This window comes from Haemorhous mexicanus, chromosome 28 (genome assembly GCF_027477595.1).
Source record: "Haemorhous mexicanus isolate bHaeMex1 chromosome 28, bHaeMex1.pri, whole genome shotgun sequence".
NCBI classification, from domain to species: Eukaryota; Metazoa; Chordata; class Aves; order Passeriformes; family Fringillidae; genus Haemorhous; species Haemorhous mexicanus.
The window spans coordinates 2,282,131-2,295,667 of NC_082368.1; the positions used below are offsets into that span (position 1 = coordinate 2,282,131).

General features: G+C 51.3%; 1 protein-coding gene and 1 pseudogene across 1 annotated transcript; both read right to left on the minus strand.

The window, feature by feature from the left end:
• Positions 1-6,480: 6,480 nt before the first annotated feature.
• Positions 6,481-7,553, minus strand: LOC132339175 (feather keratin Cos2-2-like; annotated as a pseudogene).
• Positions 7,554-12,308: 4,755 nt separating this feature from the next.
• LOC132339051 (feather keratin Cos2-2-like) lies at positions 12,309-13,426 on the minus strand. Its single transcript, XM_059869095.1, is given in 4 exon segments — positions 12,309-12,948; positions 13,239-13,271; positions 13,273-13,341; positions 13,343-13,426. Coding segments are annotated over 4 exon segments (516 nt in total). The 3' UTR covers positions 12,309-12,618.
• Between the last annotated feature and the right edge of the window lie 111 nt (positions 13,427-13,537).

The window sequence follows — 13,537 nt, forward strand, 5'->3', positions numbered from 1 at the left end:
CACTAACAAATGTCACCTTAGTGGCCCCCTCCATCTGCCAACCAGGCCTTTGGACACCCCCACTTCATCTTAGTAGCTGCTCCTGGTGCTGTCTCTGACATACCAGTTTTTGTTCTTTATACTCAATAAAGTTTTTGCATTCAAACTTCAGCGTCTGATTTCTCCTTCATTCTGTGACAACTCTTCCAGTCTCCTCCGGAGTGCAGTGGTAAAGCAGAGAGCGGGACTCACTGCTTTGGGTTTTCCTTGTGCCCTTTCCCTTGAAGCTGACAAAGATACCCGGACAATGAGGGTGATGAGGCACTGGAACAAGTTTCCCAGAGAAATTCTCATTCATGGAAGAGACTTCCAAGATTTCTCATTCCTGGAAGTCTTCAAGGCATGGTTGATCAGGACTTTGAGCCTCTTGGTTTGGTGGAGGCCATTCTTGCCCATGTTTTGTGGGGTGGGTGAAGTGTTGCAAACAAAAAAATGTTCCCTTCTATCCCAAGTGTTTCAGTAGACACAGGTGGGCTGATGGAACACCCACAAACCATGGTGGAAAGGCAAAGAGTAAATATATTGCCTTACCTCACTCCACTGAGGAGGTCAGATCAACACTCTGGCAGGGATGCACAATTGGGAACATTGTCCTGCTTCAGATCAGTCCTTGCTGGCAGGGGTCCTCTTTACACCAGTGCTGTGATCTCCCTGTGTTTTTTTGTGATCTCTGAGCTTTGATTTTTCTCTCTCCCAAAACAGGGAGCTCAAGCATGTCCATTGAGGGCCTCATAGTCTCTCCAAACACTGACATTGTCTCTGCACAGAGATTCTGCTTCTCCAAACCCAGAATGAAAGCACAGAAGGGATCCCTTATGGTTTTTCCTACATTGATATCCTCCATGCTTTGGCATCCTCGGTTACAAGGTCACTTCAGCAAACCTATAATCATCCTTCTAATTCTTCTGCTTTTAACTCTTTCCTCCCAACCCAAACCACTTCTAATGAAATCTGCTTTCACAGAGGCATTATCAATGTGACAAATGTGCTCAGTGTTGGGCAGTGCTGACCACCCTTTTGGACACAGTTGGAGCTGACTCAGCCAGAGGAGGTGGGAGATACTGGACTCTTGTACCAGAGCCCCTTTCTATGTTTTCGTGCCCCAGCTACCAAACTTAACCTTACTTAAGGGAGAGTGTTCTGCACAGTGTGAAGCACAATCAGAAGAATAAAAATTTCAACAGCAGGTTGTTATACACACTTTTACTTTAGCCAACTGCCTTATCTCAAGCCTCAAGTTGTTTCCCATCTTATTTTCTCTTTCCTGTCCACCTTGGCCTGGCCTTCACCTTGTCCCTGGCCTTGGCCTGGCCTTTGCCTTGACCTTCCCTGTTCCTGTTCCTGTTCCTGTTCCTGTTCCTGTTCCTGTTCTGTTCATATTCCTGTTCCTGTTCCTGTTCTGTTCCTGTTCCTGTTCCTGTTCCTGTTCCTGTTCCTGTTCCTGTTCCTGTTCCTGTTCCTGTTCTGTTCCTATTTCAAGCTAAGTGTGCAATTTGTTAACAAAAAGTGAAATCTTCTGTGGACTCTCTGACTTTGTTCTTTCCTCTCAACCACCAGCATGTACAAATCCTGGCTCCCCCTCACGAGTGGGACACAACACCCACTCTCCAGCAACCCTCCAGCAGAAGGGGATCCATTTGGGATAAAGACCTGTAGAGGCTGGCAGGATTTCTGGGCTTTCTCCCTGAACATAAAGCAAGAAGTGGAGGGTGGAGGAGACAGAATTTGCATTTCAGTTCTCCAGACACTTCTCTGCAAGGTCAAAGCAGCACTGTTCAGCTGTACATTGGTTCTGCCTCACCAGGGCAGCCAGTGCCTCTGTGGGACTAAAGGACACACCACAGGGGGACCGACAATGAGAACTTTCATGTGTTCTCATGTCATATTTTCTCCTTGAGCCAGGTCTTGGAGAGTTCTTAGAGAAATATAACACACTTGATATGGCTTAGCTACTTTGATGGTATAAAATTAGTAGGATGGCTTTTGAGGTAGTGTTGGAAAGAGAAAAGTTTTAATAAAGGCAAAATAACAAAGCTTTTTATAGAGAAAAACTGAGTTAGCAGTAAGAAGTTCTTGCTCCTGGTAAAAACACCCCACAAAAGCAATTACTTCTTTTGTTTTCTTCTTTTTCTAGTGAATTGCTCAGGCTGGACTTTTTGGCTTCTGTCCAATTGGGTATCCTTAGATTTGAGGTGAAGTCTCCCAGGTCCTATGAGGTGTCTTTTTACCCAGTTGAGGAGTGAAACTTCTGGGCTTTTTTCCTTTTTAAGGAGACAAAGGATAATTTGTTCACTCTGTCAACAGGGGGCACATTCCTACATGCTCATGATGCACTGTAAAATAATGAAGCCACAGGGGCTAACTTCATAGCCAGAGAGCTGATCCCTTGTAGGGTAAGCACCCCAGGCAAGCAGTCTCAAGGCCGGACACCTCAGCCCTCTGGAGGCTGGGGTGCCCTAGGCCAGACTGCGGCACAGCCGTGACCCCCAGCAAGCTCAGTGATTGTCAGCTCTTAGTGAAAATCAGCTCTTTTATGATTTCAGCTCTCAGCTTGCTTGTAGGGGCTGTGGCTGGCTGTGGCTCCTGGAAGGCAGACGAAGAATGAGAGAGGAGAAGGCGGCCAAGGGTTGCACGATGGTTTACTCTGAGGATCTTGTGAAGGGTCTTGAAGCTGCTCTTTCAAAGAAATGGGCCAAGACAGCCTCTTTTATAGGGTTAGGGAGGATTGAAAACTGACCAATGGTAAGGGTTAGGGAAACTAGCCTATAGGGTCACAGACAGATAAACAGGCCTGGAGGACCAGAGTGAGGACTCCTGGTTCAATTCCTATGACTCAGCAAATACCTATCTCTAAACATCCCTCCATGGAGCCATAGCCGGCCCCGTGTCTGCTACAATGCACATGTGCACAGACTGACACATATGTACTTAAGAAGGCCTCCCTTGAACCTTGCAATCTGAACATTCATAAAATAAAACTGTCAAAAAGTGAGCACTCTGTTAAGGTGTTGGGCACAACTCTGAGAGAAGAGAACTCAAGCACCTGTGAAGGAACCCGGCCACAGAAAAGGTATTGTCTTCCCAAAGGACCCACAGAGAGTGTACAGAAAGAGTGAGGTCGATGAGACCTGAGCACAATTTCCCTGAGATATGGTAAATAAAGCAAGAAGAAAAAACCAAGCAAGCAGAAGCCCACCTGAGGGAAACAAAGAGTTTCACTCTTTGCCAGAGAGAGATAGAGTAGAAGGAGAAAAGGATATTTCCTCTTATCTCACACGGCCAAACTTGTGCATGCATACAAGGAAAACAAGCCTGAAGAACCGTAAAATTTGCCACAAAGCAACCTACAGGGATCACACAGGTGAACATCACGTGCGTGCGTGGAATGTCACGAGACCACTCTGCCTGTGCCGACCTGTTTACATCCTGGACATTCTTGGGCCTCTCACCCTGGCCCTAACATGAGTCTTCAGATAGGAAATGAGAACGCACAGGGCAGAAGTCAGGAAATAAAAAGGCAGCAAAGCAGGAAACCAGGACACAGCCCTTACCATTAACTGAGATAGTTCACATTTCACATGAGCTGGTCAGAAAATTATGGCTTCCACTAGAGCCTCTGTGCCTGAGGCAGGGCAGGACTGCTATAAAAGGCAGCCCAAGTCTCTGCTCTCTCACTCCACTTCTCTCACCTCCTTCTCCTCAGGAATCAGGTGAGTGGGAAGCCTCTTCTCCTCCTCCTTCTGCTGCTGCTGCTTCAAGAGTAGCTCTTGCCTGGCTGGAGGTCTCAGCTGAGAGGGGCTGTCGTAGCCTAGGGCTGGGAGCTGCTTGTGCTGGGAGAGGGCAGGGGAGAGAAGGTCTTGTGCAGACAGAGAGAGGCTGGGATGTGGCTGAGGTGGCTGCTGGGCTTTGATCTGGGCACTCCAACGTAGGCCAGGAGGTGCCTTGGCTGCAGGGTGTTTGGGTGCAGTGCTGCTTCTCATGTGTTCTCACTTTGTGTTTCTCCCTGCCCTCTGTGCCAGGTGCACCTGTGACCCCGAGCCATGTCCTGCTGCAAGCCCTGTGACCCTTGCTGCCAGCCCTGTGGCCCCTGCCCGCTGGCCAGCAGCTGCAATGAGTGCTGTGTCAGGCAGTGCCAGAGCTCCCACGTTGTCATTGAGCCACCTGCTGTGCTGGTGACCCTGCCTGGGCCCATTCTCAGCTCCTCCCCACAGAACACCGCCGTGGGATCCTCCACCTCTGCTGCTGTTGGCAGCATCCTCAGCTCTCAGGGAGTGCCCATCAGCTCTGGGGGCTTTGACATCTCCTGCATCACCAACTGCTCTGGGGGCAGCAGATGCTGTCTTCCCTGCTAAAGCTCCTGGCAGCATCCTCATACAAGAACCTCCAAGACCTGAGAACATGGAGCTGAGATGAAGACAGAACTTTGGGACTGTATGTAGGGCCTCTAACTTTTGTTTCCTTCTTCTCCTCTTTTCTGTCTCTTGCATTCCTTTCCAGTCAATAGCACTCAGTGCCAGCCTAGAACCTGTTGGCTTCTCTCCCCTCCTTGCTTTGCAGACCAGCAGATGGACGCCACCACTGCACCATAGTGGCTGCTCCTCGTGCTCTCTGGGAACCACCTCCTTTTCCTTGCTTAGAGTCAATAAAGTCGTTTTGCATCCAAACCTTGGCCTCTGATTCTCTTCCCATCTGTGTTAACTTCTCCTGTGAGCTCAGGGCAAAAGGTGGAGGAAGCAGAGCTTGGGACTCCCTACAGTGGATTTTACTTTTGTGCCTTTTCTCTTGGAGCTCACAAACTTATCCTTCAGTACGCCACTACAACTACCAGGAGAGGGAGATGGTTCCCAGACTTGACAGAAATGGAGGCTGAAATGAGGTATGTGGGAATCAGCAATGCTTGATTGCAGCCCACTACCTCATGAATATTTCTTCTGAGTGCTTGTATGTGAGATGCCAGGTTTCCTGGGGCAAGGATGTGTCAGTGTAGTCAATAGACATAAACTAAGTGCACATTGGATTCAAAGGATGGCAGGTGATGCCAGCCTGAAGCACTCTGTTGCAGTTTTGTAATGCTGACAGTTTTTGTAAACCCAGATGACTGGAAATGCCTCCTCTGCTCCCAGCCCTCATTTCTTTAGTTCATGAAGCAATCCGCTCCACTATGTGACTTGTCTTCTTAATGAAACCTCTTTGCCTCCCTCCTCATCCTTCACAGTGCATGAGACCCCTGTAGCACTGCTGCCTGAGCTTCTGTCCTGCTTGGTGTTCCCAGGATCTGCTCTGGCTGGGAGCTCCCCAGCATCTCCTCAGTCACATCCCTTCCTCAGGCCTCTGCCCCATGTGCTTCCCCACAATAATGGGTGTGGCAGTGTGGCTGTGGCCCAGTGTGTGCCAGTGTCTGCACATCCCTGTGCCTGTGCCCTGCTGGCAAGAGCCCCTGAGAGCCTCTGGCCTGCACGGGGATGGTTGTGCACAGGGCAGGGCACTTGTGCGCAAGCCCCGTGCCCGTGTGCCTGTGCCCGTGTGCTGGGCTCTGTGCTCTGGGCTCATCTCTGAGCACACCTGGCCAGGCTGGCTGAGTGTCAGTGGCCTGGGTGTGTGTGCACAGCTGGGCCTGAGCTGAGCTCTCAGCCCAGCCATTGCCCACCCTGTAGGGCCTTCCCTGCCCAGCAGTGCCAGCCACTGACACACACTCAGCCCCCAGTTCCTTCTCTGCAGGAACCTGGACAGGGCCAGGGCACCCACATCTCTCAAGTGCAATCCCTAACCCAGGCCATCCTTTTGATGCCACCTCCAAGCATTCTTTGGGGCCCTCAGGTCTTTCCCAGGGTCCTTCTTCCTGCCTCATGGGGAGACTTTTGTGTGACAGGGTTCTGGTGGCTTTGTGGGCCTGGGGGAGTCCACTCTCTACAATGGTCATTGCCCCATTGTCCAGGAGCTATGTGAAACTGATGGTGTCAAAGAGAACTAGTAACGTGGAGTGAAACTCTTGACCATGTCTGGGAGGTGGAGGCCGGAAGATGGGGGAGTTTCTCCTCTGCCATAGCCAGATGAGGAACCAGTGGCAGCCTACAACATGGTTGGAGGATGATTTTGGTTTTGGTTCTGTCCTCATGCTCACTTGATTCTCTGTAACCATTCAGCTCTGCCTGTGTACGAAGAAGCTGAGCAGAAGATTAATGTGAGGCAGGTTTTTAAAGAGAGGAGGTTGTGGAATATCCCCAGGCACTGCTGTTTCCCATTCCCTGTCACTATTCGACATCATCTTCTCCTGATGATCACTCTTTTGGGGAAGCCTGGGATTTGTATGGGAGCACCAACAGAAAGGGCACAAAGTAAAGGAACTCCAGCATGGAGTATCCACCCATAGCTTCCTCCTCCTTTTGCCCTGAGGTGATTGGAAGAGGTCCCACACAAGGAAGGAGAAAGCAGAGGGCCAGCTTTGGATGCCAAACAACTTTATTGAGTCTAAGGAAGAGAAGGAGGTAGCTGAAAGAGGACACCAGGAGCAGCCAGTGAGGGTGTCCATTTGCCTGGCCAGCAGAGGGATGGAGGGAGGCAAACAGGTCCCACTCGGCTGGCTTTGGGTGGTGCAGACAGGAAAGGAAGGCAAGGGAGAAGGCAAGGGAAAAGAGTGAAAGAAAAGAGGAGTAAACCAAGGGCACAAATCCGTTCTTTCAAGGATCCGTCTTCAGTACAATTCCAAGTTCAGAGGTTGTGGAGGATCTTGCCCAAGGATGTTTGCAGCACCTTTAGCAGGGACGACAACAACTGCTGCCATAGCAGTTGGTGATGCAGGAGATGTCAAAGCCCCCAGAGCTGATGGGCACTCCGCCACAGCTGAGGATGTTGCCAACAGCAGCAGAGGTGGAGGATCCCACGGCGGTGTTCTGTGGGGAGGAGCTGAGGATGGGCCCAGGCAGGGTCACCAGCACAGCAGGCGGCTCAATGACAACGTGGGAGCTCTGGCACTGCCTGACACAGCACTCATTGCAGCTGCTGGCCAGCGGGCAGGGGCCACAGGGCTGGCAGCAAGGGTCACAGGGCTTGCAGCAGGACATGGCTCTGGGTCACAGTTGCACCTGGCACGGAGGGCAGAGAGAAGCACAAAGTGAGGACACATGAGAAGCAGCACTGCACCCAAACACCCTGCAGCCAAGGCACCTCCTGGCCCACGTTGGAGTGCCCAGCTCAAAGCCCAGCAGCCACCTCAGCCAAGTCCCAGATCTCTCTGTCTGCACAAGACCTTCTCTCCCCTGCCCTCTCCCAGAACAAGCAGCTCCCAGCCCTGGGCTGTGACAGAACCCTCTCAGCTGAGACCTACAGGCAGGCAAGAGCTGCTCTTAAAGCAGCAGCAGGAGGAGAAGAGGCTTGCACTAACCTGATTCCTGAGGAGAAGGAGGTGAGAGAAGTGGATGAGAGAGCAGAGACTTGGGCTGCCTTTTATAGCAGTCCTGCCCTGCCTCAGGCACAGAGGCTCCTTAGTGGAAGCCATAATTTTCTGACCAGCTCATGTCAAATGTGCACCATCCCAGTTAATGGCAGGGGCTGTGTCCTGGTTTCCTGCACTGCAGCCTCTATTTCCTGGCTTCTTCCCTATGCATTCCTACCTAAAGACTCCTTCTAGAGCCAGGAATGAGAGATCCAAGAATTTCCAGGATCTGAACACGTCAGAGTAGGCAGAATGGTCGGATCATGGTCTGGTGGCATTCCATGCAGGCTCATGACCTGAACCTGTGTCATTGCTGTGGGTTTCTTTGTGGCAAAGCACTCAGGGCATCACTCTCCTTCTTCCTGTATCCCTGCCCATCTCTCCCTCATCCCTTTGTGACATCCCATGAGTTTTCACGTGCAGCCTGTTTTCCAAGCTGTGGTCGGTGGCCCTGGGCTGGATGGATGGTGCCCTGCAAGCTGCTCTGTCAATCCCCTTTCTCAGGTAGTATGACAGGATAGAACAAAACTGATAACAACTTGAAGCTGGATAGAATGCAGTTTTCTAAGGCAAAAGGGAAAAATTATGCATGAACAAATGCACTGGGAAAGAAGATCAATGTATGGCCTCCTTCCCTCAGGAAGTGATGGCGGGCAATTTCCCAGGAAGCAGGGCTACCTCCTGTGTCATGGTTGCTGATGATGGCAGACTTTGTAACTCAGGCTGCAGAAATGGGCTCTGTGAGAAGAGTCCAGTGGTTCCAGCCAGCTCTGCTTGAGTCAGCTCCAGCTGTGTCCAAAAGGGACTCAGCTCTGCCCAACACTGAGCACATTTGTCCCACTGCTGATGCCTCTGTGAAAGCACATTTCATTAGAAATGGTTTGGGCTGGAAGGCAACTTCAAGACCTTTTCTTTCTACTCCTCCCTTCCTCAACAGAGGGGCACCCACTGAACCAGATTGCTCCAAGCTCTGTCCAATCTGGTATTGCACACTTCCCGGGTTGAGGAATTGAAACTCTTTCTGGGTAAGTTAGTGAAATGCCTCACCGTTCTCACAGAGAGGGACATTGTTGCGAGATCCAAGAGAATGGGAAGAAATAAAATTGCGCTGCAGGGATTGCAATGCGGTGTTTTGCCCACACTTTTTCCAGGGAGCAAATTAGGAGACTTGTCTGAGAAAGAAGGAGAAATCAGAGGCCGAGCTTTGAATGCAAAAGGAACTTTATTGCGTCAAAAGAAGAAAAGGAGAATGCTCAGAGAGGGCACCTGAGGGAAGCAAGTAAGATGCAGCGGCATGCCTGATGTTCTGGCTGCTGAGGGAAGGAGGCCAGCAGGTCCCACTAGGCTGGCATTGAGTGCTAGTGACAGCAAAGCAAGTGAAGACAAGAGGAGGAGAAAAAGGAGACACAAGTCCAAAGACTGAAATCCAACATTCCAAAATCCATTTTCATTCCATCATCAGGTTCCGAGCTCCTGGAGGTTCTTGCCCAAGGATTTTGGAGGCAGCAGCTTTAGCAGGGACGACAGCATCTGCTGCCACCACAGCGGCTGGTGATGCAGGAGATATCAAAGCCCCCAGAGCTGATGGGCACTCCCTGAGAGCTGAGGATGCTGCCAACAGCAGCAGAGGTGGAGGATCCCACGGCGGTGTTCTGTGGGAAGGAGCTGAGGATGGGGCCGGGCAGGGTCACCAGCACAGCAGGCGGCTGAATGACAACGTGGGAGCTCTGGCACTGCCTGACACAGCACTCATTGCAGCTGCTGGCCAGCGGGCAGGGGCCACAGGACTGGCAGCAAGGCTCGCAGGGCTGACACTGCTGGCACTTCTCAGAGCAGGACATGTCTGGAGCCTGGCACTGCACCTGGCACAGAGGGCAGGGAGGAAGCAGAGCACACGCACACCTGAGACACAGCCCGCAAGGCACCCCCAGCAGCACAAGGCCCCTGCTGCCTGCACAGCTCCAGCCTGGGCAGCCCCAACCTGGGCATCCTTTGCCTGAGCCCAGCACGCTCCTTCCCAGCTCAGCCAGGCCCAGCTCTGCTCCTGCCTAACCTGGGGCAAAATCAGCACCTCAGCCCAGCCACAGCCTCGGGCCAGAACACTCGCTCTCCCCTCTGCCCACACCAGCACCAGTGCAGAACAGCCCCAGAAGAACAGGGAGCAGGAACAAGGGCCAGAAAGATCAATGCTGTTGTGGAGAGGCTGGAGGAGAAATGGGCTTCCAACTCACCTGGTTCCCAAGGAGAAGGAGGTGACAGAAGTGGTTGAGAGAGCCAGCAGTTCGGCTGCCTTTTATCCTGGCCCCACAGTGCCTCAGGGCCCACAGTTTGTGCTGCAAAGGTGACGATATTCCTGCGTGATCCCAAATGAATGGAAAGATCTCTGGGAATGGTATGGCATGAGTTGGATTTTCCCTCTACCATGACTTGGCATTTCCTGGCTTACATCATTCCCAATCCCTCACGGACACTTCTTCTGAGTGCTGGCATGTGAGATTCCATGATTCCTGGAGCAAGGGTGTGTCTGTGTGGGCAAAAGGCATGAGTTAAGTGCTGTAGGAACAACAACGACACAGGTTATGCCAGCCTGAGGCATTCTCGGGGATATTTTATGCTCCTGCTGACTAAAGTGCCTCATCTGCTCCCAGCCCTCCAGTCTATGGCTCATCACCCAACAGCTCTCCTTTGTGCCTTGCCTTCGAGGTAAAACCTTTTGTCCTTCGTCCTTGGCCTTCGGAGTGCGTGAGATCCCTGTAGCACTGCTGCCTGAGCTTCTGTCCTGCTTGGTGTTCCCAGGATCTGCTCTGGCTGGGAGCTCCCCAGCATCTCCTCAGTCACATCCCTTCCTCAGGCCTCTGCCCCATGTGCTTCCCCACAATAATGGGTGTGGCAGTGTGGCTGTGGCCCAGTGTGTGCCAGTGTCTGCACATCCCTGTGCCTGTGCCCTGCTGGCAAGAGCCTCTGAGAGCCTCTGGCCTGCACGGGGATGGTTGTGCACAGGGCAGGGCACTTGTGTGCAAGCCCCGTGCCCGTGTGCCTGTGCCCGTGTGCTGGGCTCTGTGCTCTGGGCTCATCTCTGAGCACACCTGGCCACGCTGGCTGAGTGTCAGTGGCCTGGGTGTGTGTGCACAGCTGGGCCTGAGCTGAGCTCTCAGCCCAGCCATTGCCCACCCTGTAGGGCCTTCCCTGCCCAGCAGTGCCAGCCACTGACACACACTCAGCCCCCAGTTCCTTCTCTGCAGGAACCTGGACAGGGCCAGGGCACCCACATCTCTCAAGGACAATCTCTAACCGAGGCCATCTTTTTGATGGCATCTCCAGGCATCCTTGGGGCTGTCAGCTGTTTCCCAGGGTCCTTCTTCCTGCCTTATGGGGGGGGGTTTTGAGGTTACAGGGTTCTTCTTTCCACATTGGGTCTGGGGGACTTGTGTGGTCACAGTGGTCTTTGTCCTGGGCCAGGAGGTCTGGGAAATGTTTCTGTCATAGAAAACGGTGCATGTGGGGAAAAGAATTTTACCGCGTCTGGGTGGTGGAAGTAGGCAGGTTGAAAAGGACAGGCAAAGAGAACAGCATTTCATTCTGATAAGAGCAGTATTTCATAACAGTATGGGCTTGGAGAAGTACCTTAATGTTGTAACTTAGGCAAACAGAAGTCATGTAAAAGGCGAGCAAGATGCCAGCTCCTCCCTGGAAAGCTGACAAAGCAGAAGTTCTGCTAAACGGTGATATTGGCCTTACTCAAGGGTTGCACTTGAGTGCCAGCCACCTAAAAAAGACATGAGACTTGAGAACCCAAAGAAGCATAGAAGGACAGCCAATAAGTATGGCAAATATATAAAATTAAGTCATGATTTTTACTAGCTAATGAATATGTTATCTGTGTGTATGATGCAAACTCTGTTTACCTGATGCTTGGTGCACTGAATTTGAGGAAGGATGCCCTGAGTGTACTCAGTTAGAGCATGGATCCCCTAGTGACCATCACTTCAATGAAGACTTTCTTCAAATAATTCTAATACTAAAACCTTCTAAAACTCAAAACTAAGTTATAAATTGTCTGGCTGGTTTGAGAATCAATTTTGGCCACTCAGATGGGACACTCTACCTGATCTCCTGTGGATCTGAAAGATCTCTGGCAAGCACCAAGACTTTTCTGCAGAAGACCACAGACCCTTGGACCAGTCTGGGATGCAAGTAAAATGCCATTTGATGATAAAGCCTTTCTTTGGTAATCCTTTCTGTATAAGATATGTGATATCTGGTGCTGGGCATGGGTTATTTGGTGTTCTGGAATTTGATATTTGACTTGGTTTGATCAATTGATTAGAGGTTTGTGTTTGTATTTGTATCAGTATAGTAATATTTTTGGTCTAGTATTTGGAAAATGGTAGTGGACAATCCAAAGGGAGCATGATAAAAAAAATCCCCACTTGGCTGCATTTTGTGACATTGGAGGAAGTTTGGTGGTTCCTGGATGAACCAGCGAAGGATCCCAGAGAAAAGCTGTTCCAAATCAGTTATATTGTATGGCTGATACTAATCCTAACCCATGAAACCCCTGAGCCCTATCTGTCATGACAGAAGCTGTGCCAAACATTAACTGTGAGGGCGGTGTTGGAAGGGAGAAAGTTGTGAGCTGTCCCAGGCCTTGCTGTTTTCCATTCCCTGCCATCTTCTAACTGATGGTCGTTTCTATGGAGTAGCCATGGATGTGCTTGTCAGCGCCAATGGAAAGAAAAATCCACTGTGTAGTGTCTACCCCCATCTTCCTCCACATTTTGCCCTGAGCTTAATGAAGGAGTTCCCACAGAAGGAAGAACAAAACTGAGAGCCATGATTGGATGCAAAAAAACTTTATTGAGCCTAAGGAAGAAAAGGTGGAAATTCACAGGGAGCAGAAGGGGCAGGCACTATGATGCAATGAGAGTGTCTGTCTGCTTGGCCTGCAGAGGGAGGGAGGGTGGAAAAAAGGTCCACTAGGCTGGCATTAAGTGCTGACAATAAAAGAAGGTGAGAGAAAGGGAAGAGAGTGGTAAAGGAAACAGTAAGCTAACAGCATAAATGTAATGTTCCAAAAACTCCATTTTCATTCCAGCACCATGATCAGAGATCTTGGAGGTTCTTGCCCAAGGAGGTTGCCAGCAGATTTAGCAGGGACGACAACAACTGCTGCCATAGCAGTTGGTGATGCAGGAGATGTCAAAGCCCCCAGAGCTGATGGGCACTCCCTCAGAGCTGAGGATGCTGCCAACAGCAGCAGAGGTGGAGGATCCCACGGCGGTGTTCTGTGGGGAGGAGCTGAGGATGGGGCCAGGCAGGGTCACCAGCACAGCAGGTGGCTGAATGACAACGTGGGAGCTCTGGCACTGCCTGACACAGCACTCATTGCAGCTGCTGGCCAGCGGGCAGGGGCCACAGGGCTGGCAGCAAGGGTCACAGGACTTGCAGCAGGACATGGCTCGGGGTGACAGTTGCACCTGGCACGGAGGGCAGAGAGAAGCACAAAAGGACACATGAGAAGCAGCAGTGCACCCAAACACCCTGCAGCCAGGGCACCTCCTGGCCCACATTGGAGTGCCCAGATCAAAGCCCAGCAGCCACCTCAGCCAAGTCCCAGCCTCTCTCTGCCCAAGACCTTCTCTCCCTTGCCCTCTCCCAGCACAAGCAGCTCCCAGCTCTGTACTACAACAGCCCCTCTCAACTGAGACCTCCAGCCATGCAAGAGCTGCTCTTGAAGCAGCAGAAGGAAAAGAGGCTTTACACTCACCTGATTCCTGAGGAGGAGGAGGTGAGAGAAGTGGAGTGAGAGAGCAGAGACTTGGGCTGCCTTTTATAGCAGTCCTGCCCTGCCTCAGGCCCAGAGGCTCCTTAGTGGAATCCATAATTTTCTGACCAGCTCATGTCAAATGTGCACCATCCAGTTAATGGTAGGGGCTGTGTCCTGGTTTCCTGCATTGCAGCCTCTATTTCCGTATCTGTAGACTCCTTCTAGGGCCAGGATGAGAGGCACAAGAATATCTGGGACATAAACATATCAGAGTGGGCAGAATGCTTGGATCATGGTCT